Source organism: Rhodnius prolixus, unplaced genomic scaffold, assembly GCF_049639745.1.
Source record: "Rhodnius prolixus isolate KJV_2025 unplaced genomic scaffold, Rpr scaffold_2, whole genome shotgun sequence".
Lineage (NCBI taxonomy): Eukaryota > Metazoa > Arthropoda > Insecta > Hemiptera > Reduviidae > Rhodnius > Rhodnius prolixus.
The window spans coordinates 51,183,887-51,206,568 of NW_027411592.1; the positions used below are offsets into that span (position 1 = coordinate 51,183,887).

The 22,682-nt window shown below is 34.7% G+C and overlaps 1 protein-coding gene across 1 annotated transcript in view; it reads left to right on the top strand.

Moving 5' to 3' along the window:
* The window catches only part of LOC141449931 (zinc finger protein 131-like), a 271,798-nt gene extending 249,483 nt beyond the window's left edge, over positions 1–22,315 (top strand). The window contains exon 2 of the mRNA XM_074119886.1: positions 22,158–22,315. Coding sequence (XP_073975987.1) covers positions 22,158–22,253 — 96 coding nt within the window. The 3' untranslated portion in view covers positions 22,254–22,315. The remainder of the gene's footprint in view (positions 1–22,157) is intronic.
* The last annotated feature ends 367 nt before the right edge of the window (positions 22,316–22,682 follow it).

Here is a 22,682-nt window from a genome sequence, read left to right on the forward strand (position 1 = left end):
AGAGGTAATCCCTTTGATTTGTTACTTCGTCTCAATGAATCATAACTTTATTGGTTAGTTGTGATGAAGTGTAACTTCCTGTAGTAACTGTATCATGAGTGAGTTAGTTGCAATATTGAAATCATCTTTTTTTTTAGTAAAAATAGTTAGTTTTGAGACAAGTTAATTATAAGTGAAGTTTTGTAAAAGAAATTAGTATAAATGTTCATTTTTTTCTATTTTTAAGAATTAAGTGTTTAAATTGTGTTTACGCCGTCTTTGTTTTAGAGGAACATTACTAATAACTTAATTACAAAATGGAATTATGTGAGCAGAATCAGTAAGCGTACAAAAAAGTAAACTACCAAAACCAAATTAAATTCATTTCCTCATCAAGAGAAAAGTACAACCCTTTTTTAATTAATCGGTGTAAATATTAAAGTCTTAACCCCGCACACTTTTTTTTTTGTGTGTTTGTATTAATGCAAGACATATTTGTAGGCTATCCCGTTCCCAAAAAAAATAAAAGAATAATTAAGAAATGTCTGGAGTCAAGTGGGAGAAAGAAATAGAAATATAGAGTATTTCACTCTGTACACACTTAATTAACATTGTGGCCAGATTTCTTTTAAATTAAATTTAGACCAAAAAACAACGGGGTAAATTGTGGAAATGGATGCTGGATAAGGTGTATATAATACCCAGTGAATGAGCTTATTAAAAACAAGAAAGGGAGAATAAAGAAGAAAAGGGTGCAGAAGAAGAAGTGGAAGGAAAACAGAAATTAGAAATGTTGAAAATTAAAGGTGAAATTATAATTATGTGGAGATGAATTGGTTACCTCCCGCACCAGCATTCCTTTACATAGAAGTAGTAGAATTAAGATTTTAATTTTTAAACAAGGGGGGAAAAAAAATTAAGGACGAGATTTCCTTTGGTTCCGTGGAGCTGAATTTGAGCCAGAAATTTTGGAACCCTTTCTTGCAAAAAAAATACTTCTAAATTGCAAAATTATTTAGTTTCGATTACAAGAAGTTATCATATCCAACGTCTTATCATAATTATCTTCTTTAGTCGGCTTATAAAATATATATACTGTGTGCCTTGGTGCAAGAAGTGCCAATGTCAGAATTTGGTAAAAATGATTAAAAATTTGTTTTCTTACAAGGAATGCCAAAGTCAAGTTCAAATTAGTAACTGAGTTACTAAAACGTACTAGTGCCAATGTCAAAATTTAGCATCAATATTTCCCCCCCCCCTCCAGGTAAACCAAAGAGGACATATACTCGTAATCCCTTTTTTGACATTGGCACTTCTTGCACCAAGCCACAGATTACAGTCGAACCTCTCAATAACGGGCACTGGCGGAGGAAAGCAAAGTGGCCGCTGTTTGGAGGTGGCCGTTAGAAGGAGGTAGCCAAGTTTCATAATGAAAAAATATGTTTTTTCCAAACATCTATTTAAAAATTGTTTATTATTAATAGATTTAAAAACGTGCATAATTGCATATATGATGATATGCGTCAAATTTTTCTTAGTTATACGATTTGATTTTTCGCAAAATCTTCCATCACATTTATTTTCTCTTCTAAAGTTAACCACTTTCGTTTGAGAGACATATCGGGAAAAAATAATATTGTTCGTCCAAAGTAATATTGAAAAATGATTAAAATGGTGCCGGATGTATGGAGCTTATATAGGAAACTTTAGGAAAAACCAGGAAAAAAAAACAAAAACTCGAGAGGGGATAATTATTTTGATCACCGCGTCAAACGAACTTTTAATAATAAGGTGGTCGTTGGTGGGAGGTGAAACATTTAATCCGTTACCCAAAATCTCAATGCCCGCGGTCGTTATGTAGAGTGTCCGTTAGACGGTAGGTTCTTTTATATAGAAAGTGTATAGGGGTAAAAACAGGGAAATCCAAAAACTACCCGTAAATGGAGGTGGCCGCTAGTGAGAGTGCCCTTTTTGGAAGGCTCGACTTTATACGTATATATTTTCTGATCTTTTCCGGTCTTTTCTGTGATATGACTTGGGATAATTCCGTGATTTCTCCCTCAATGGAATTTAGGGAATAAAATTCTTGTAAATATGGTTAGGTTGGCAGTGTTAGTTATGTTTATTGTATCCCTGAAAATACAAGAAAGAAGTTATATTAAACCAGACGGAATATCGTATATTTATTCAAACATTATAGGCATCACTCCCTATCTCTCTTCACCGAACTCCTGAAGAATTTCATTCCCTTTTATTTCTTTGAAATTCATTCATTTTATTCACATTTTAATTAAGAAAATGTTGAGTAGCAACAATAATAACAAAAAAGAAGAAAAAAGAAAAACCCATGTAGAAGAAAAACTGGGAAACTAAACTACGTAAAGAGGCTGGAAAATGAAATATAAAATAAATATTAATTATAATAAGATGTAGTGATGCTGAGAGAGAAACTAGCCAGGGGGCGGAGAGGATCTGTTATAATGAAACCTAATCTCTAACGCCAAGGCTTCAGCAGAGGAAGAAGATGATCTTAAATGGTGGATGTACACTGGCGTTACGGCTAGATGGAGTACAGTCGAGATTTTTATAAGAATTATGACAGTTTCATCTGTTATTATAACAAAGTGCGAATATCTAATATGAGGGAATTTAGAATGAACATTTATCTTAAATGATGAATTATTCTAAATTTAACATTAATTTTTAATAGTTCATTTTTCTGTTACTATATCCGCACTGAGAATTATAAAAGATTTTGTCAAATTTCCGACTTGGATTTCAACGTAAATACATGATTTAAGGCACTTGGAGATAAGAAAAATGAATTAAGTGTAATGTGTAGAAATAGTATTTCTACTAAAAAAATGTATTTCTCTGAATATAGTACTGATATTTTTTAATCTTCCTAAAAAAGAAATTGCTCTGAAATAGGCGCGTGTCTCACAATTTGGAAACGCATTAAATAAAATCCAAACCTATATCCGTAATTATTAGAACCTTTTGCGGTACGCACCTGTAAACCGCTCGATTATTGCGGCACCTCATTTTGTATTATTATTATTATTATTATTATTATTATTATTAACGTAAATAGTTTGCATACTAAAATCAAACTTGTAACTGCGATTATTTATGCACATATTTGCTTATTAAGCCCCCAGTTTTTATGACGAGCCTACTTAGTTATGTTGTCTACAACGACAGAACACCTTCCAGAGTCTGGTATTAAAGTATACATACATTGACATGTTCTGGAACTTATGTCCTCAGTTTTGAAGCTGTACTTTATTTAAAAAAAGAAACAGAATTTAATACACGTATCTTAACTTAACTTATAAATCAATAATGTATAAGTACACAATTATAGGCACCACGGTAGCCGAGCGGTTAAGAGACGAGACCCGCAATGCTAAGATGTATTGTTGGTTTAGTGGGTTCAATTCCCCAGGTCTAGACTTTGGATTCTATTTAATGGTTAATAAAAGAAATTTACAAGAAAAGTACGACACCTAATTGGTAGTTGGACGTTAAGCCCCGCCTGAAAAAATAGGCGATTACTTTACTTTTACACAATTATATATTTATGATCAATGTGAGTTTGTTTCCATTGCAGTTTCCGCTAAACTCAAGGAAATATTCAGCTTAATGAAGATTTTAACTAATACAATCATTATTCAATGTTTACAATGCTTTGTATACAGAAGGTAGAAAATCAAAATGGTTATAATTTTGGATAAATATCCGTATTGCTTAAAGTTCTGTTCGCATAATCTCACATAATATAACGTTATGTATAAATCTTTGGTCCACTATTCCAAAATCATTGACAGCTTTGAATAATCTAAATAATTTCTCTAGCGTTTGTAAACTATAATCATCATCAAAATGTATGATCTGGGATACAAAATAGAGAATATATCTGGGAGAATTCATCCATCCAGACTGGTGAACATTTTAGGTGAAGAGTTAGCTAGGAGGAGCATACCGCTCCCGACCAACCTATCGATTCGGTTAACGACATTATACATTAATTAAACATCAAACACTAAAACAGAAGTAGCAGTATGCACATTTAGGCAGCTAAGAGAGAGAGACCGTTGCGAGAGGGATTTATCCCCCTCTCACTCTCTATCTCTCCCCCCTACGCCTACACTCATACAAACATAAAGATCGTGTTATTACAAACAAGATATCCACTTACACAACGCCAAAAACAGGACACTCATACACACAGTATATATACTCCAATATACATTTAACATATGTATAAAGTTTACCATGTGTTATACATTATTGAGAAGAGCAGCCAGCTCAAGACTTCCATGTTGCTGTTCCATAGCAGAACACAGCCTCTTATGCATTAGTAAGATACTGCAAGCTCTACCTCTCCTCAAGACATACTTCTTGTCCACCACCCCGATCATCTCAATGTTTCACTATATAGAATATACATTCAAAGGTATCCCCGTCCCGGATCTATCTCTATCCCAGTTGCTCGCTCATTCTTGGTCGATATTGATTTCTATAACATGGTTAAAAGTTTTATTCTCCCTTCAAAAACATAAAAATACGTAATTTCTCCCCCCACTAGCAACTGAACTATATTTTTAATTATTTAATGTTATTTTTTGTTTCATTCATTTTTTAATTATCTCCCTTTTTATTTCACAGAATTAATAAAAATTAATTACAACTCCCTCTTCGTTTAATAGAATTTATTATTCTCTAATTATAAAATAATATATATTAACTAAATTCCTAAATTCAATAGGATGAAAAAATAATTGCTGATTTATATATATTATAGTATAGTATAGTAATCGTCTATTTTTTCAGGGGGGCTTAACGTCCAACTACCAATAAGGTGTCGTGGACGGAGGCGACAAGCAAACATCTTTTACCGTAAATTTCTTTTATTAACCATTAAATAGAGGGCTAAGACCGAGAATCGAACCCAGTACCACAATACATATTAGCTTCGCAGGTCTCGCCTCTAACCGCTCGGCTACCGTGGCGCCTAACTGCCAGTTTCAGTCATGATATATTTTTATTGTGCCGAGCTTTCGACCTAGGGACTAGGTCAGTCTTCAGGGCTTATTGTCTATATAATATTTTACACCATTATAGGGTTGGAGTGTCTTCTGTCTTGTCTTTAAAGACCCTTAAGGTGTTTAAAGGAAAGACAAGACAGAAGACATACCAACCTTTTAATGATGTAAAATATTACATTGTCAATTAGCCCTGAAGATGACCTAGTCCCTAGGCAGAAAGCTCGACATAATAAAAATATATCATGACTGAAACTGGCAGTTATATTTTCATCCTAAACTATGAATCAGTCACCAAAAATAATGACCAGTAAATTCTTAAACTTATTCTTAAATTTCTTTCGTTAAGTAAGGATAAAAGAATAAACCCTAATACGTACTTAATTATTCATAATTATGGAGGACAATAAATTTATCAAACAGCCTAAAATTTACTAATAAATTAGTTTATTTAATACGCCTTTGCTCCTGTGAATAAGTGGTTGAGTATTGAGTAGTACTTATGTTCTATGAACCTATAAGCGATCGACAGATTAGGGATAATCATGAAGTTAACGTCCAGTTAAAGGAGCCGGATATCTCTAAAATCATGAAACTCGGAAGACATTGCTTGGCACATTCGCGTCACGAGGATATGTGGTGAAGGGATCCCCAAGAGAAATTGTGAAGGGCATTTGAACAGGTTTCCAGACTTAGGTTGCGTTGGCAGAACTGCTTGTGTTACGCGAGATGCACTAGGCAATGCTTGGTTTCCGCAATTGGAAACTGACCGCAAGAAAGCCGTCTTACGAACAAAGAAGACTATTCTTGCATTCCCACCTAGATCCAGTTATCCTACACATACCTTGCGACCCCTAATACCAAGGAAGACAAGGACTGGAGGAACTTATTACTTCCCCAACAGCTAACATGCATCCTCTAGTTATCTTAAAACAGTTTTTATTAAAAAGGTATCAATAATTCACTGACTGGTTAATCCCATTGGACAAATATAATTTTCTACTTCCCAACAAAGCATCTTGTGAGGATAAAACAATTTTCAAGAAAAGCCGTGAAAAATAAAGGGAAAAAAACAGAAGAATAATACCCTAATTAGGCCGCCTCAAATCTACTACGTTCAAAACTCACCTGTGAAAACATTAAAAATTAAATATTAAAATATTCTAAGGGTATTTCAGCTGGCTTCTTCCCTCTTGGAGAGATCCGCAAGGAGAGAGAGATAGCCTAATTTAATCCGGGCTCTCTTTTTTTTCTCTCTCTCTCTCTCTTTTTACAGTGTCTGTGTTTTATCCTTCGTCTCCCAGACTCTCTGCAAAGTCTGTGGTGATACACAGTCGTTATCGGTGATTATTTCTTTACGAACCATTTCCTTCTTGGAGGTAAATTTTAGCGGTTTTTTTCGTTTTGTTCTGTTTTTTGTTCGTTGCACTGTTTTAAATGACAGACGAAACATTTTTATAAGAATTATTCCAAGATGTTAATTGATATTTAAATTTATTTCTTCGTTTTTTTGTAAGTTTATATTTAAGGAAGTCAAATTTCTGGTTTTAATTTTCTTCTCATTTTAATTATTAATAATTTTAACCAAAAATATATAAGATAATCAGCTTGATGTTTTGTTCTATTTGATGTTTCATGAATCCTTGGGATTATAAAAGAATAAAGCAAACGTTATTGACTTGACAATTCACAATGTTGTCCTAAAGAACAAACCGTAATGGACTTTGCTTGAAGAAATTCCATCTTAATATTGTTATTATTTAAAATAACTCCTAAAGAAACAAATTGGAACCATAATGGTTAACCTTTTATGAAACTTTTTGAATCCACAAAAAAGTAAAAATCAACAGAATACAGTCCTTATTTGGGGGAGAATTCCCCGAAGCATTTGCAATCAAATTCAAGACAAAAATAAATTACTTTTATTATTAACGCCAAGTTAATGAAATATCTCCAGAATATATATGTTGGAATAATTGGACATTAGAACGTTGCTTGACATCTTCGGGGATATTATTTCAGGCCTAAAATCACAAACAGTACCCGAAACTGACTTCCTCTGTCTGCTATATCAGACATACAGAGAGGCCAGTAGAGATGGATGGTTTGTGGAAATACAAGTACTTTGGTTCGATCATAAGACGAACAGCAGCAGAGCACCAAATATGCCATCTGAAGCACATCCAATGGTCCCCAAAAACTTCATTCGAGGAAGCCAAAATTAATCTTTCTAGTGGAATGAAGTAATACAAATCTGATCTACCAAAAATAAATAAAAAACGAAACTGCTGTAGAGCCCAAAAAATGTTATTTTATTTTGTAAATTCTTTTTATTTAATTTACAACTGCCTATTGGCCGTTTAATAATAAATATGATTGGGTATTATAAACAAAAGAATTGAATGACCAACATGAGTCGGCTAACTCAGGATACCGATGAAGTGAATTACTAGGATTATCCTACGATCAGATGATCGTGAGGCCATCGACGCTTTAGCCTTTAGGGAGTATTTGAAAGAAGAGTATTTAGGGACAGGTTGTTCTGTATGAGCTAGTTGAAATTTTGGGAAAGTTTGAAATGAAATTTGTTGTAAAGGGATTTGGCTGGGTCAAGAAAAAAAAAAAGGATATTTTTTTGGTTTATGTGGATGTCTGTCTGGGATAGCATAGGATACAGTTAAGATTGAAGCGCTCATCTGCAACGTACAGCCTCAAAACGTTAAACTTACTTTTTGCAAAAATTATTACTTTAAAAATTTTGAACAACTCACGTGGAACCCACACACTAGACTTAAAAGACAAGCAATGACGAAACGTGCGAAACTGCTTTACAGACTACTTGAACGACGCTCCAAATTACCCATTGAACTCAAATGCTTAATATACAGTACTATCCTCAAACCTATGAGGACTTACGGGCTAGAGCTTGTGAGGTTCAGCCAAACCAATAAACGTACGGACAGCACAAAACATTTCAGTCAAAACTACTGCCGACAAATAGCTAATGCTCCTTTCTACGGTGACTAACCTCACTCTTCACTGCGACCTCAACATTCCCTTTATAGACCAACTCGCCAAGACTAAATACCAAAAATTCCATACTACTCACTCGACTAGCTCTAATCCTCTTGTACAGTCTCTCGCTTCCTCTGACATCCCTAATACTCCTGGCCGACTGAATCGCCAGTGGCCCCGCGACTTCCTTACTGTCTGAAGACCTAAATTATTACTCTCCTATCTCTCCTCTCTCCTCCTCGTATTCTCCTCTCTCCTATAGAGAGTGCTACCGCTGGGTACCTTCTCTCCTCCTGCTCTCCTCCCGCACCAGTTCATCACTCTCTCCATATTTACTTATTGTATACAGATTGTAAATTACAAGATAAATTAAATAAAAAAAAGAAATTTTGAAACAGGGTGAACAAAGTGTTCTTAAAGAGAGCTTAAATTGAGTCTAATGGCTCTTAGATAAATAGTATTTTGTGGGAAATTTAATAAAACGATTAGATTATTTATGACGACGAATGTTACGCCGTAATTTCGCAATTAGTAACTTATTTTCGCTAAAAGATTATGAAAGTCGTAAATTAAGTTACAATAATACAAATTCTAGTTAATCTGTAGTATTTAGCGTAATATGTATTGCAAGCTTTGGTTACAATTATATGTATGCAATAGTTATATAATTTACAAGGCGGTGTTGATAGTGACTAGATGGAATATATAGATAGTAGTCTATACATATTATATATATATATATATATACTGGCGGAATTAACCTTAGTATTCGCTGGGCTGGAATTAATCCGCATTACCACTCGAATTAGCTGGATTAGGCAGTTCAATTAATTCTTACTTGGGGTTTAGTCGCACGCTAGGTTGGCTATTCAGCATCCCTCACCCCGTAATATCCCGGATCTCTATCTACATTTAAATATAATATTATTTCCTCTGTTAACTAAATGATCAAAGTAGCATCCTATAATTTTGAGTCTGATTTGAGTTTTTTTGTGTGTTCAATTGTCACTTTATACTCAACTGATGATTACAAAAGGTGAAAAACAGGACTTCTGGTTGCCAATATTAGGGGAAGCAATAAACTCAAAGGACATGGCACGCAGAGATCACAGATTCGTGTCCATTCTCTTTCCTAGGAGCCTCTATACTGAAAGGAGTTGATTGTAACGCATGAGAATTTCAAGTTCCTTAGTCCATTTCTTGACAGCACGATTCGCACCAAGAATATGTCTAACTATAGTAATATTGGTCTTGAGTTCTTGCGAAAAATTAGAGTTATAAAGGAGGAATTGCCCTATATTATAAAGAAATTTTGGGCATTTTATCTTTTATAGGAAAAGAGAAAAAGAATTGTCAAAGTTGGGTGTTTTTTCAACGGTACACTTTTTTGGCCACTATTTTGAAGTTCAACAACTGTCCTACCGGAAATTTATTTTGTAATTTACAATTTGCAAACAGTTGTATTCAATAAGTAAATATGGAGAGAGTGATGAACTGGTGCGGGAGGGGAGCAGGATAGAAGCTACCCAGCGGTAGCACTATCTAGAGGAGAGAGGAGAATGTGGGGAGGAGAGTGTGAGGAGGAGATACGAGGAGGAGAGAGGAGAGTAATAATTTAGCTCTTCAGCCTACAAGGAAGTCGCGGGGCCACTGGCGTTTCAGTCGGCCAGGAGTATTAGGGATGTCAGAGGAAGCGAGAGACTGTACAAGAGGATTAGAGCTAGTCGAGAGAGTAGTATGGAATTTTTGGTATTTAGTCTTGGCGAGTTGGTCTATGAAGGGAATGTTCAGGTCGTAGTGAAGAGTGAGGTTAGTCACCGTAGTTTTAAATAAGAACCACCTTCAATCAACAATCAAATCAAATTTCAGTTCATGTTCCTGGTAGAACACAATCCCCAGAAAGGTTTTCTCAATATTATGAGGACTTATAACTTCCACTTGTCCCTAAAGACTCTTAACTACTAAAGTTATAGTTCCTTTCCAAACTACAAGATCAGTTAACCTGGAGTTAACCTACCAGTTCAGTTTTCACTGCGTTTTTTCCGCCATTTTCCGCTGTGACCATGTAATTCATTTAAATTAAACGAATATTAGGCAAGCTAATTTAATTCCTAAACATTAAAAAAAAAAACTTCAATGATATTTGAATATTTTTTAACTTAAATTTCTATTGGCCAATTAGTTGGCTAATAATTCAATTTAATCCAATTAGAATGTTTGTTTTAATCTATAAAAGATCCCAATTAAATGCTGAAATTTTATTCATACAGGCCTCAATACAGTTACCATTTTTTTTAAAGATATTTTCCTGTAGGAGTTGATCAAACACTAAAAATTAGTTTTTTAGTACAAAGACTGAATGTTTCGCTCTGATAATAATATTAATATTATTATTTTGAATATATAATTAAAAAATAATTAACATCAAAAAGGTGTGAACAGTAATACAAAGTCGGCGAATCTTTTAAGCAATACTTCATACATTTATGCATGAAAGTATGGATGCGACTCAAGCTCCTTAATAAGATTTCATTTACCTCTTCACTAATTCTTTGCAAACGCTTTCAAATGTAACATGTAATTTCTTTTTCTAAATTAAGTATTTTTAATAACATTGGTTTTTTATTCACTTTTTTTAATGTTCATTTTTATAATTTAACATTTGTATACATGTGTACAATGAGTAAATATGAGGTATGATGAACTGCTGCGGGAGGAGAGCAGGAGGAGAGAAACTACCCAGCGGTAGTACTCTCTATAGGAGACGGATGACGTTTAGGTCTTCAGACTGCAAGGAAGTCGCGGGGCCTTTGGCGATTCAGTCGACGAGGAGGATTATTAGGGATGTCAGAGGAAGCGACAGACTGTACAAGAGGATTGGAGCAAGTAGAGAGAGCCGTATGGAATTTTCGGTATTTAATCTTGGCGTGTTGGTGTATGAAGGAAATGTTGAGGTCGTTGTGAAGAGTGAGCTTAGTCACCGTAGAAAGGAGCGTCAGCTATCTGTCGGAGTAGTTTTGACTGAAATGTCCTGTACAGTCCGTATGTTTGTAGGTTTGGCTGACCCCCACAGCTCTAGTCCGTAAGTCCACATAGGTTTGAGAATAGTACTGTATTTTAACCGTTTGAGTTCAATGGGTAATTTGGAGCGCCGTCCAAGTAGTCTGTAAAGCAGTTTCGCACGTTTTGTCATTGTTTGTCTTTTAAGTCTAGTACGTGGGTTCCAAGTGAGTTGTTAGTCTATGTAGAGCACAAGGTAGCGCTAAATAAAAATTAAAGAATATTGCTTACCATCAAAGAATTGATTCACATCCTAAGTATTAAGCTCCTTACCTGAAACAGAAAAACAGGACCTATTTATTATTGGATACTTCATTATTCCTTGATGCTTGCTAGAGGGATATTGTTACAAGGTCCAAATAGAATTAGAGTGGTATTGTCGGGGCTCTTACTGACGTAATTTGTAAAAAACTACTCTTTTTACACTCAAGAGACTTTAAATCGTGCGTATACTAAATTGTAAAACTACACGATTGTAATACTTTCACAGACCAGCGGTGAGAGAAATTCAAGAATGATTAAGAAAAAAAATTATTAAAAACAAAAAATAAATAATAATTTCAAAATCTGACAGCTTGAATAATAGCATAATTGGTGCTGGTAGTATCTACAGTAGTAAAGATTGTAGAGGCCTAAAATGTAATAAATGAGCCATTAGTGGGAACTTAACGGCGGCATCTCGAACCATACGAGATCGAACCAACCGGCTGCTATAAGTAAGGAGCAGAACGAAGCAAATAATGCGTGTGTAAAAGACTTAAGACGAGACGAGTGATTGCCGTAGTACAAAATAACCTTTGCGACTCGTTTAAAGATTGAGTAGAGTGCGTACCAACCAACACTGCAGTCGGCATTCCTTCACACGCCACAACTACAGCTTACAAACGTTCGTTCGGTAATCACCAAACATGTTCTGGCAATAATTGTCCGTCACAGCTTCCGCACTTAACAGTTCTATAGTTTTCTGTTTTTTATTTCTCTCTCTTGGTGATTGATTGTAATTACGCTGCTATTTGTCCACTATCTTCTAAGTAAATGCCTTTTAGGTTTTAAATATACTTTCATTACTGGCAAATAATAATCGATTTCAAAAAAATCATAAAATCTGTTGTGAACAATCGCAAGACTCAAAAAATCTAACTTACAAATTTTCTCCTAACATCAATCATTTGAGATTCAATTTTATTCTAATAATAAGAACATTTTGGTAACCAAATGTTGTTACACCTGAAACGTAACGCTTATCCCAAAGTATCTCTACAATGTTCCTTTTTAAGTTATGCTGGCCACAAATATTACAGACAGACAAACTCTCTGATAATCTTGTTGTGAACTGAAGTGATGCCTAATTTTTTCAGGCTAGCTTTACGTTCTTCTACCAAATTTAGTGTCATGGACGGAGTAAATATCTTTTATTTACCATTAAAATAAAATCCTAGGCGAAGGAGTTCTGACTGCAGAATTAATCCGTCTAGGCCGTGGGGCTATATGGATAATTGTAGGCCTATTAACCGAGCCACTGCAGGCTCAGAAAACACATGCATCGCAAAAAAATAACTAAAATCACGTGACATTGTTCTAAGTTTTTTCATTGAATGCACTCACTTGATAATTTGTAATGAATTACACTATCAGTATAATTGTATTATATAATAATTTATTCAAAACGAGGCCTAAATGAAACATTTATGAAGCATAAACATGAATCTAAATTAACCAGATATATCTGGTTATTAGTGAAGAAACATACTAACATACAAAAAAGGTACCGCCTGAGGAAAAAAGGAGAGTTTCCTGTTATTTACTTATAGATAGTGCTTAAACCGGAAATTGTGGGATAATAAAAAATTAAAACATTTATGCAGGTTGGCCAGACGAGGAAAAGTGTCAAAGATATTTGGGAAAAACAAATATGGAACTCTGAATGGTGGACCAATTAGCTAAAAGGAAGAAGGGCACTAAAAAGTTTTGTTAAGTTTATCGGCCCTACACTAGACTAAAAAGAACAGAACTAAACAGACTACTTAGAAGACTCTTAGACGATAGATCAAAACTCTCTCTGGACAACAAAAGACTGATTTATACTTGTATACCTATCTGGGCGTATGGAATAGAGCTGTGGGGTTCAACCAAACGCACAAATCTTTTTTTTTTCATATTTCAAAAATCATATTTTTTTTTTAATATTAGATTCTGTTAGAGGTTTTAGGTAAAACGTTGCTTGCCACCTTGGACTTCACTTAGACCGAAGACTTTCTTGGAACCCCCACACTAGACTTAAAAGATCAGAACTAAACAGACGCTATCGACAACTTAAAAGACTCTTAGACGATAGATAAAAATTCTAGATAGCAAAAGACTGATTTATACTACTATTTTGAAACCCATCTGGTTTGGTGGGGTTCAACCAAACGCTCCAATCTCCAAAGGATTCAGTCCCCTCAATTTAAAATACTTCGAACTATTGTACACGCTCAATTTTATGTCTCCAACCTGACTGTACACAACCTTAAAATTCCTTTTCTCACCCAAGTCGCCAAAACACGATACAGGAAACTCTCCACTTCAACCTGTAATCCCATATAAATCCTCTAGCAAAATCTTTCTTCAAGATCTCTTCCTGATAACCCGGACAAGACAGTCTTAAAAGACAGTGGCTTTTCTCTCAAAGTGAAGAGAGTGACTAACAAGTCTAATGTTTTGGGTAACTTCTCCACTCGTTTGTATCTACTGTTCACTTCTATCGCTGTTACTTATAGCGCCAAAGCGCTGATTGTGGCAAAAATAAACGCAAAAAAGAAAACTTCTTGTCTAACATACGCCTGAATAAATAATAATGAAAGAGTGGGCTAAACTCTTGCTTAAAATCTTTACAAACTATTTGTATACATTATAATCTACCGCCATAAAAAAGCCAACAATAGTCAAATGTTTCCTGTCCAATGTATAATCGATACAAATGAGCGTTTAGAAAAATATACCAGAAACAAACAAAAAGAAAGGAAGGTAAAACAGAAACAAACTTTTAAAAAACGAAAAAGTGAAGAGCAAAAAATAAAAAGACGAGTAAAACGGAATGAAGAAAAGTTTCTGTTTTATTTTCACCTGTAAACTAATTTGTATAAAGAGAAGGTATGTAATAGAAGTTTCGTTTTGGTTAGGGTATTACCATCTTACGACAAGAGGAAGGAAGATCATGGTAAAACAGCTCCGGTGAGAAGTAGATTTGTCCCTCAAACTAATGGCGCGTCATAATAACTCGGCTATCATTAATATAAGTAAATAAATGAACGGGCAATAATACTAGCGCACAGCTAAGGAAGATCGAGTTGGGCTGGTTACTTGACAGCAAGAATAATGATCGAGAATTTTGGTCGCTCGAACAAACAAAGGCGATTGACTCGTATCTTATCCTTGTAAATTTCTATATCTAATGTTCCTACATACAGAAATAATATTTTAGTTCTATTCAATTTACAATATGGTACTTTTGTTTTCTACCTTTTACATTCGACCGATACTCCTGTACACAACCCCAGTCTTGTCTCATACTTGCATAACCAATTACAATAAAATACACAGTATACAAAATAAATGTCTCAGATTGATTGGCTCCCAAATGCACTCGGTGCTTTACGTTCCTAATGTCACTACTACTGCTTATTATCTACTGGGAAAATTTGTCACTACCTGTTACAAAAGTCTGCACCCTCTTATAGTGAACATTGTAAATTACAACATAAGTTCTCTTGGTTATACGAGGGTCGTTTGAAAAGTCCGTGCAAAGTCAGAGAGATAGCACCACTGGCGCGTATCGAGGTTATGTTTAGTTAGTAGCATCTCTTGAAGAACACACACCAAGTTTCAGCCAGATCAGTCTATTTCTTTGTGTTTGGCATTCGTTTGAATCGAGGAAGTCGAGTGATTTTCAAAAAATGGACGAAAAAGAATTTCGTGTGTTGATTAAACACTACTTTATGAAAGGCAAAACGCCTGAGGAGACTAAGGAGAATCTTGATAAACATTATGGTGACTCTGCACCTTCGATTAGAACAGTTTATAAGTGGTTTCAAAATTATCGGAGTGGCCATATGGGCACAAGTGACGCTGAACGTTCTGGACGCCCTGTTGAGGTTACTACTCCAGAAATCATTGATAAAATCCATGATATGGTGATGGATGACAGAAGAGTGAAGGTGCGTGAGATTGCTAGTGCTGTGGGCATCTCGAATGAACGGGTACATAATATTTTGCATCAACAATTTTGGACATGACAAAGCTATCCGCAATAATGGGTGCCGCGATTGCTCACGCTTGACCAAAAACGAAATCGTGTGAAGTGTTGCAAGAACGGTTTGCAGCTGTTCCAGAAGAATCCGCAGGACTTTAAGCGTCGTTTCGTCACTGTGGATGAAACATGGATACATCACTACACTCCTGAGACCAAAGAACAATCTAAACAATGGGTTACCAAGGGGGAATCTGCGCCAAAAAAGGCGAAGACCGTTCCTTCGGCCGGAAAGATTATGGCGACTGTCTTTTGGGATTCGCAAGGAATAATCCTCATCGACTATCTGGAAAAGGGTAAAACTATTACAGGTGCATATTATTCATCGTTATTGGACCGTTTGAAAACCGAGCTGCAAGAAAAACGCCCACGATTGGCCCACAAAAAAGTCCTTTTCAATCACGACAACGCACCAGCTCACACCTCAGCAGTTGTGGTCGCAAAATTAATGGAAATAGGGTTCCAACTCGTTTCACATCCCCCCTATTCTCCAGACTTGGCTCCCTCGGACTACTATTTCTTCCCCAATATGAAGAAATGGCTGGCGGGAAAAAGATTTTATTCAAACGAGGAGGTGATTGCAGAAACGAATGGCTATTTTTCAGACTTGGACAAATCCTATTATTCGGAAGGGATCAACAAACTAGAGCAGCGTTGGACGAAGTGTATAAGTTGAAAAATAAAAAAGGTTTACCCCAAAAAATTAAGTAGTTTTTATTTTTGCACGGAATTTTCAAACGACCCTCGTAAAAGTCATAGAATAGAATAGAAAAGAAATTTATTATTCTGGGACAATTGTCCCCTAAGAATAAATACAGGTACAAATAGAGGTCTTAACAGTTTGGCCTGTGATTAAACAGAAATTAAATAAATAAATAAGTATTTACAAAAAGTGAAGATAAAAATAACAATAGAAATTAAGGAAATAAATTAAAACAACTAAAATTCCGGAGGAAGCTGGATAGAAAGGAGATAACTGAATAGAGGGGATTTAAAGATAGATAGGGTAGGAGCATGGTGGACAGATGATGGCAAGGAGTTCCAGAGAGAGGTAGCACGTATCAGGAAGGATTTGTCAAAGGAGAGGTACGGTGTGAGGGAATATAGAGATCAGATGATCGAGATCTATTATTACGGGAATGTATCGAGAATTTAAACTTAAGGAGTTGGAAAATATAAGAATGGTCTTTGAGACTGGATGACTTGAAAAAGGAATGAAGCCCTAAAAATTACTGGCGACGATAGACACGGAAAAGCCACTTCAACTCATCGTAACAGTTACAAAAGCTGTTGCTAAAAGTCATAGCTGCCGATATCAAGCTAAGGTTTTCCTTAATATATGTTCTCCTTTAATCGATTTGTGCAGAGAACGGCTCACATATATGAATAAAGTGCCAAGAAAACTTACCCTAAATTTGAAGTTAATTTAAATACCTAAATAATTAAGGTAAATAGAGTAAATACTGGCCAGGTAAAGAACACTTACTTCTCACTTAATTACAAACTGAAAGTTGGATTTGCTTAAATTTGTCCTCGGTCTGTTTACTGACCCTTCTAGAAGGCTGACTGCCTTAATAGCCAACATTAATTCCATAATTACTATTATTAAACCCCAAAAATTAAATAGAAGCTTGAAAATGAAATAGTTCTTCTTTTTCTTCTCATTGGCGGTTTCCTATTTGAGTTTCATGAATTTTGGTTAATTGAATATTACCGATAGGCTACGGGGATGTGGAGGGAAACACAACCATAGAATGGAGAAAAATTATGATTAATGTAGAATAACAAGGCCCGTTATTAATGATATTATGTTTTAGGTAACAGAGATTCAATTAATCACTCCAACTTTTCTCATCTTCTTTTCTGTATTGTTTAATACAATTATTTCAATTATTTGATGTTATCAGGTGGACATATAAAATATTAATTGGCTGTCTTGGACACATTTATGGATTTACCAGAAATTTACTTTGCAAAGCTTTTCCAATTTTTGTATCTTCCAATATTCGTATACAAATTCTAATTTTCAATAAAATTAAATTATTTTTAATAGTCGTGTGAATATCCACACCAAATTGATATAAATATAAATGTGATAATAAATATAAAAACGCCCATTAAAAAAGAATTGTGAAAGATACTGCAGTCACTCCTTTCTATATCCCATTAAAATGCAGAATTCTGCATTTCTAAGTACAAAACATTTTTATATTATGCATTCGAGTAGTGTTATATCCGCCTCCGTAGTATCTAGTATTATACTTAGAATCACGCGTACTTAGTTAAGTAGATACATGTTAATAGCGTATATCAATTCATATAAAATGTAACTTTTACAAAATTGAAGGTTAAAATTACAAATAATTGCTTTAAAAAAAAAACTAATAATAAATAATTTTCATTTAAGTAAAAAAAAAGAAAAATTGCTTTCATAAATTGTAAGGATTAAGTAAGAGAGAACATTGTATTATGTTGTTTAATGGCAGTTTTGTCCTCCAAAGTGCAAAGGTAGCCTTATTATTAAAGTGTAAAATGTATTTTATAATTATATTATTTATTAGGAGCGCCAATAACCGAGGACGTTCGCGCCTGGAGCTTTTTTCAGAGCACTGCCGGTCTCCGGGCAGTGTTCTCTTGTTAGAGACATCTCCATCACCGAACAGTGAGCTGTTAGAAGCTCCTGGAAAGAGAAAATCTAAAGACCAAGTAGTTGGATTTGAAGCCGGGATCTCCGCGTGGGAATCCAGTACGCTTAGTACTTTTTCTTCCCTTTTTGATATCATACAGCCAACTTTCATGCGAATTTCCTCTCTCTCTATCCTTTTCTAGTCTTTACTATTCCGATTTGTCTAAATTATACGTTCTGAAGAGGTATCTCATACTTTTTTTTTTTTTTTTTTTTTTTTTTTTTTTTTTTTTTTTTTTTTTTTTTTTTTTTTTTTTTTTTGCGCATCAACAGCTGAGGTCATTAGCGCCCAGAGCTTTTTCCAGTGCACTGCCGGCCTCCATCACCGGACAGTGAGCTGTAAGAAGCTCCTAGGAAGAGAAAATCTAAGGGTCAGCTGCTGGATTCGAACCCGGGACCTCCGCGTGGGAGTCCAGTGTGCTAACCTCATAGCTAATCCCTTCCCTTGGTATCTCATACTATAATCCTTACTAATGTCTTGACTTCCCTTGTGTTCTTTGAATTATTTTTGACCGCTAGAGTAAAGATAGAGTGCGAGACCTGCAAAGCTAATATGGATTGTGGTACTGGGTTCGATTCCCGGTCTTGGCCTGGGATTTTATTTAATGATTAAATGAGAAATATTAAAGTACGTTTGCTATTCGCCTCCGTCCACGACACTAAAAAAATAGGCGATTACTTTACTACTTTCCTTAAAGATAGAGTGTAAGCGCGTCCTACTCCTAATGAGGGTCTTATGCCGCCATCCCTAATCCTTCCAGAGATGATATTTCTAAGGATACTCTTCCAAAACGTTTGGCCAGCATACATCGTCGAAACTCCTCATTAAACTTCTTCAGAATCAATCTCACTTGAACTGGACTTTAAACAAACAGAACTGTAAATCGCATCCTCAAATCGTTTACCTTATCCTGGGCTCAATATTTACAATTTCGCTCGAGTTTCGTACTCTTATTCCATTTATAGTCGATATAAAACTATAGTAGACATCGCGCTAAGGTGTTCTTTTGGAATACTGAGATTACATTTTATCTGCCCTTTATTGTGACACCATGCAGCCTGGATTCAACCATTGTATTCGTTCTACGGCTACAACTTAACAGCTTTATTTCTTGTATAATTATCACATCTAGTCCCCAACCCGGCTCAAACAGAAAGTAGTATCATTAAGTCATAGTTTTTCTTCTTTGAATAATTACTCCCCAAACTATTCACAAAACTTTTCCACCCCTCCTGTAAAAATATCATTAACAAAACTTTAGTCTCTCTCTCTCTCTGTTCTCCTTCTTTTTTATCCTTTTCACTTTTTATTAAGGATGTAATTAGGTGGTAAGGTGTTTGTCAGCCTGTCAAGGTTGTGAAAGAGTTTTATAATTTCCTTTTGTTTAAATTACACCTTCGTCATTATTATTACATTATTGTTATTACGTTTATGTTTGTTCCAGTTTGTTTATTTGTTTTCTCAATACCTTGTGACACTATTTTACATATATTTTTATGAAAATAATATTTGAGGAAACATTTTGTTTTGTTTCATAGAATTATCTATATTTACATGTAAATCACTTATGTTGATTTTAAATAATTAATATTATATTCCAAAAATATTTATGTAAATTTTAATTATTATTTATTCATAAAAATTCATATTTTCTTTTTTTCATGCTTACGTCATTTTATATGTACATAAATATATAAATGTGCTATATTATGTGTATATATATATAATATTTCCCAACAAGAATATTAATTCTTTAATACATGGCCATTAATATTAATACGCATATAATTGGCGGCACTTAGTCAATATGTACAGTTCTTCTTTTACTCTACACTTCGATTTTTAAAGACGTATTTTGCTTAATTGATATTGGTTTGTTTTCATATACTTTAAATGCAATGAAGTTGTGTGGCTTTAAATTAAAAATAACTGAATAACTAATAAGTAGGAATGGAATTACAGAATTGTGAAAGGAATTCGAAGCGAATCAATCAAATGCATTTAAGTAACAATTCTAACTGAAACTTTGAAACAAAAAGTTCCAATATCTACAAAAAAAATTGACATAATATCGTTCAACTGGCATAAATGTTGGCAGGATTTTTAGGGGATTTAAGTAATAATACTGGGCTAAATGCATGTTAATGCCCGTAATTTTCTGCAGCAATTTTAAGTTTGTTCATTTATATAAATATCTCACCCACACAATTTTGACAAAAGACCGAATCATTTATTATTGAACATGTAAAGGACTCATCTACACCAGCGTTACACAAATCTTATTTATTTATTAATTATTATTAATATTTTGTACTTGTAGAATTGATCTTAATGCCCACAGCCTCCAAATTCTTCTAATCTACAAAATACTTCGATAGCTTCCGGTTTTTATTTTGTTTCCAAAAAAAAAAAAACCCTCCCAGCACCATGAACTCCTTGTTTCTGAAAACATGACATCCTGGAAAAAGAGATTTTATACCCACTTTTTTCCCTCCAAAAAACCTATTTTCATCCCTTCTATAACCTCGCTAAAAAAAGGATTTCCCTAAAATTATCGATATGTTATTTAATCTACGATTTGAAGTTAAGAGAAAAATCAGCGGGGCTTTTTCCTCTAGAATATGTTATCTCAAAAAAAAAAAAAAAAAAAAACGAGGTTGGAATCCATTCAGTATGAGAATGTTACGAGGGTCGTTTGAAAAGTCCGTGCAAAGTCAGAGAGATAGCACTACTGGCGCGTATCGAGGTTATGTTTAGTTAGTAGCATCTCTTGGAAGAACACACACCAAGTTTCAGCCAGATCGGTCTATTTCTTTGTGTTTGGCATTCGTTTGAATCGAGGAAGTCGAGTGATTTTCAAAAAATGGACGAAAAAGAATTTCGTGTGTTGATTAAACACTACTTTATGGAAGGCAAAACGCCTCAGAAGACTAAAGAGAAGCTTGATAAACATTATGGTGACTCTGCACCTTCGATTAGAACAGTTTATAAGTGGTTTCAAAATTTTCTGAGTGGCCATATGGGCACAAGTGACGCTGAACGTTCTGGACGCCCTGTTGAGGTTACTACTCCAGAAATCATTGATAAAATCCATGATGGATGACAGAAGAGTGAAGGTGCGTGAGATTGCTAGTGCTGTGGGCATCTCGAATGAACGGGTACATAATATTTTGCAACAACATTTGGACCATGACAAAGCTATCCGCAAGATGGGTGCCGCGATTGCTCACGCTTGACCAAAAACGAAATCGTGTGAAGTGTTGCAAGGACGGTTTGCAGCTGTTCCAGAAGAATCCGCAGGGCTTTAAGCGTCGTTTCGTCACTGTGGATGAAACATGGATACATCACTACACTCCTGAGACCAAAGAACAATCTAAACAATGGGTTACCAAGGGGGAATCTGCGCCAAAAAAAGGCGAAGACCTGTTCCTTCGGCCGTAAAGATTATGGCGACTGTCTTTTGGGATTCGCAAGGAATAATCCTCATCGACTATCTGGAAAAGGGTAAAACTATTACAGGTGCATATTATTCATCGTTATTGGACCGTTTGAAAACCGAGCTGCAAGAAAAACGCCCACGATTGGCCCACAAAAAAGTCCTTTTCCATCACGACAACGCACCAGCTCACACCTCAGCAGTTGTGGTCGCAAAATTAATGGAAATAGGGTTACAACTCGTTTCACATCCCCCCCCCTATTCTCCAGACTGGGCTCCCTCGGACTACTATTTGTTCCCCCAATATGAAGAAATGGCTGGAGGGGAAAAAGATTTTATTCAAACGAGGAGGTGATTGCAGAAACGAATGGCTATTTTTCAGACTTGGACAAATCCTATTATTCGGAAGGGATCAACAATCTAGAGCAGCGTTGGACGTAGTGTATAAGCCTAAAAGGAGACTATGTTGAAAAATAAAAAAGGTTTACCCCAAAAAATTAAGTAGTTTTTATTTTTGCACGGACTTTTCAAACGACCTTCGTAATGGATTAAGTATGGATCCTTTTTCAAAATTTCATGATTTTATTGTTGATAACCCCCTCCAAAAAAGAAAAGTACTTATCTATTTTTGTATTTTGTTACAGGTAAGTAATGTGATCAGATTATTAAAGAGAGTTAAACCCAACGAACTTAACAGATTTGTAAGTATCTTTCAAATTTTCATTAAAACGAAACACTAAGCTTCCAATATGGATTGCACATCCAGTTTCATTTCAATAATAATTGTAAACTTTTCCACAAAGAAAACTAAAGAAATCTTAAATTTTGTGCTATCCTATTTTTTTTTTTTTTTTAATACAAATATTTCTATTTCTATTTCTAATTTTTAATAATAAATTATAATTATAGTTATTGGATATTTTATTACTATTAATTATTACTACACGCGCATGAGAATTATTATTTTCCAAGGACTAATAAACAATATAAAAATTTATGTAAGAGTAACAATAATGTTTAATAACATATAGATGTTTATTTTCAAAGCAATAAAAATTCATTATACTCATATAAATGTACCGGCCAGCTGTAAAATATTAAATTATCATTTTTGCTGTAAAATTGCCATTGTATATTTTATTTAAATTGAGCTATCCTATTGATAGTGT